Source organism: Opisthorchis viverrini (genome assembly GCF_000715545.1).
Source record: "Opisthorchis viverrini unplaced genomic scaffold opera_v5_134, whole genome shotgun sequence".
Lineage (NCBI taxonomy): Eukaryota > Metazoa > Platyhelminthes > Trematoda > Opisthorchiida > Opisthorchiidae > Opisthorchis > Opisthorchis viverrini.
The window spans coordinates 760,726-763,362 of NW_008751778.1; the positions used below are offsets into that span (position 1 = coordinate 760,726).

At 48.5% G+C, this 2,637-nt stretch overlaps 1 protein-coding gene across 1 annotated transcript in view; it reads left to right on the forward strand.

Annotated features, from left to right (window-relative positions):
- Positions 1-1,122: 1,122 nt before the first annotated feature.
- T265_06086 (hypothetical protein) overlaps positions 1,123-2,637 on the forward strand; it is a gene marked incomplete at both ends in the record, with an annotated part of 44,191 nt that continues 42,676 nt past the window's right edge. The window contains one exon of the mRNA XM_009171264.1: positions 1,123-1,162. Within this exon, the coding sequence (XP_009169528.1) occupies positions 1,123-1,162 (40 nt within the window). The remainder of the gene's footprint in view (positions 1,163-2,637) is intronic.

Genomic DNA, 2,637 nt, shown 5'->3' on the forward strand with positions numbered 1-2,637 from the left:
CAAGGCTCCAAGGGGGCCTCTGCGGCGATGGCTGCTTCCGGCCATTGTGGTTTCTGGGGGTGCTTTTCGCCTGCGGGGTCTTTTTCGTTCCGTGAGAGCTCGGGTTGCTCGGGCTTTTTGGCTCTGGGGGACGGAGTTTTTTTCCCCTGCAGTGCTCATAAGGCTTTTCGGGAGTTCCCGTGCACTTAAGCGCTCACCTTCCCTTCCCTAAATACCTTTATGTATAACTTTGATCCGATTGGTAGACTTCGTCTACAATCCAGTGTTTACCAGACAAACCAGCAACTTTCGTCGGTTATGTGGAACGGTCCGCACGAACGTCCACAACCAGCACTGAAGTGGCCAATAAGAGCAAGCCGCATGTGATTGGTCAGAACACGGGCCTCTGGACTTCCACTCTCCAATGAAGAAAAATAAGGGGAAATAAGCCAGTCGCTAGGAGCAAACAACAGTCCATTTCCATGAAACTGTGGGTTTCTGGAATAGAGAACTGCACAGGTAATTGGGGTTTTTTAACTGCGTGTTTCATGGGTTCACGGATTCATGGGCCGATACATAAGATCGAAGCATTTGCCCAAGATTCCCGGGTCGATTTCGTTCTGGTCGTTCAGTGGCTGTCGTTATCCTGAATGGCACAAGTGGAAAAAAGGTGTAGCAGCTACTTATGTTCTCAGTGTGGGGCAATGAGGACTTACATAAATAAGTGTCTATTAAGGCTTTGAGCTGTGTTCTAGAAGAAGCGTGGACAAACGTCGGAGGGTTATTTCAAGCGGCTACTATCCAAAATGAGAAAAAAATTGCCTGATGAATGTGTGCGCTCTGAGCTTGAAAATCCTCTTAGCATGTCCCCACCGCGTGTATTTGCTGGGTCAACGGTGAAAACCTGTTTGCCAAGCTTTGTTCAAACAGGGCAAAAGTAAGAATTAGGTCTCGTCCCAGGCGACGATACTCCTGGGGAAAGAGGTCAAACACCGCGGGACGCGTTTTTTAGTCCACGGATTGAAGGCCGGCAGCCATTTTCGTAGCGGCTTTGTTGACACGCTCAACGAGGGCGGCGTCTTTCGTGCATTCCGAGTACACAACTTGATTGACGTATTCAAGGGGCGGTCTGACGCAGGCCCCATGGAATATTCGGAAGTTCATGCGACCAATACGGGAGAAGGTGCGTCGAATCATCCGTTTGGCCGGGTTCACATGATTCAGTGGAAAGTACATGTTCGAGGAGACCCAGATCCCCAAACCCATGTTGGCGTCTATCTTCGTGATGTTTTCCGGCCCCTCTTCACCATGCATGACAAAAGCATTTCTTGATTCCCCTCCAAATGACATCGGGACACACTTTTCACCATTTGGAGGATGGTGCAAGTCTAACGATCACTACTTTTAAACGTCCACATCCATTAGGAGAGCACTGGCATTGGAACTCCAGGATTTCAAGTCGTCCGCAGAAGGTAGACATGCACTTGCAAGGCAAGAACATGGGTCGTTGATGTCGATCAGAAACAGAAATGGTCCCAACGCGGGGAGTGACGTGACAATCGCTTCCTTCCAAGTATAGGGAAGGGGGCCTTCGTGAAGCGAATGACGAAGCACCAGATATGAATGATTTGCCAGTGAAGACGACGTTTCCTTCAGGAGCCTTGGATGGATCTCGTCGGGCCCCAACGCGCAGAATAGGTTGACCTTGTGCGAGAGTTAACGAATGTCCACGTGAAGACTAAGTTGGTTAGAGGCTGTTCGTAGTTATGCCTTAACGAGTATGGGTGTGGCAAGGACGCTAAGGCTGAATATTGACTTGCATGGTGCTTTCTGCATACATCAGATACCATTGCTGGGTCACTCGTGGGTTCTAAGTTCCTGTCCCTCAAGGAGGACGCGGATGGCTTGTTTCCGCGGCGATGTCTCAGGTGATTGGACAGAACAATTCTGTTTTCAAGGCTTGGTTTCATATGTTCAATTGGGAGATTTCTGATTTACAGTGGTTCCGCATTTTACGAAATGCCAGCTCATCTTGTGTGTCTCTTGTAGTCAACTTTTTGAAAAATGTTGAGGCCTCTTTTATAGAAGAATCCGGATGCTTTTGGGTAGCTTGCAGCTCATCCAAATGCGTGCTGGGTTTTTGGGACGAATATGGCCTCAGCCTCGTGGACGTTCTGGACAACGGTCCCATTTAGTTCTTCCACTGATCTGGTCCCCGTTTAACTCGTTCTAGAAAAATGCGCATTCTTGAGAAGTCTGCACGGCAGAAGTTTCGAAGCCCCGTTTAATGTGTATGACTTCTTACTCAATAAAGATAAAATTGAAGGTCAACACGCAATGGTCGCTATATTCCAGTGGAGCCTTAATTATCATCTGATCAACGAAGGGTTTTCGGATGGTGATGACCAAATCCGGACGGCATGGTTTTTGGCGTGTGCGGGGTCTAGTGGGTGCGGGCCTGGCGGGCAAAAGTGATACGATTAAGGGCATAGGAATAGGATTCCCATATTTTGCGTAATAAAAACTTCAATGTGTGAAATATGTGAGACCAAAATAACGGTCTGAGAAGACAGCAGAGCTGTCACGATTTGACCAGTTTGAACTAAAGCCTAAATCATCACCGGGGCCCTGTGGCCCTGGTCTTTTGGGCGTATGGCC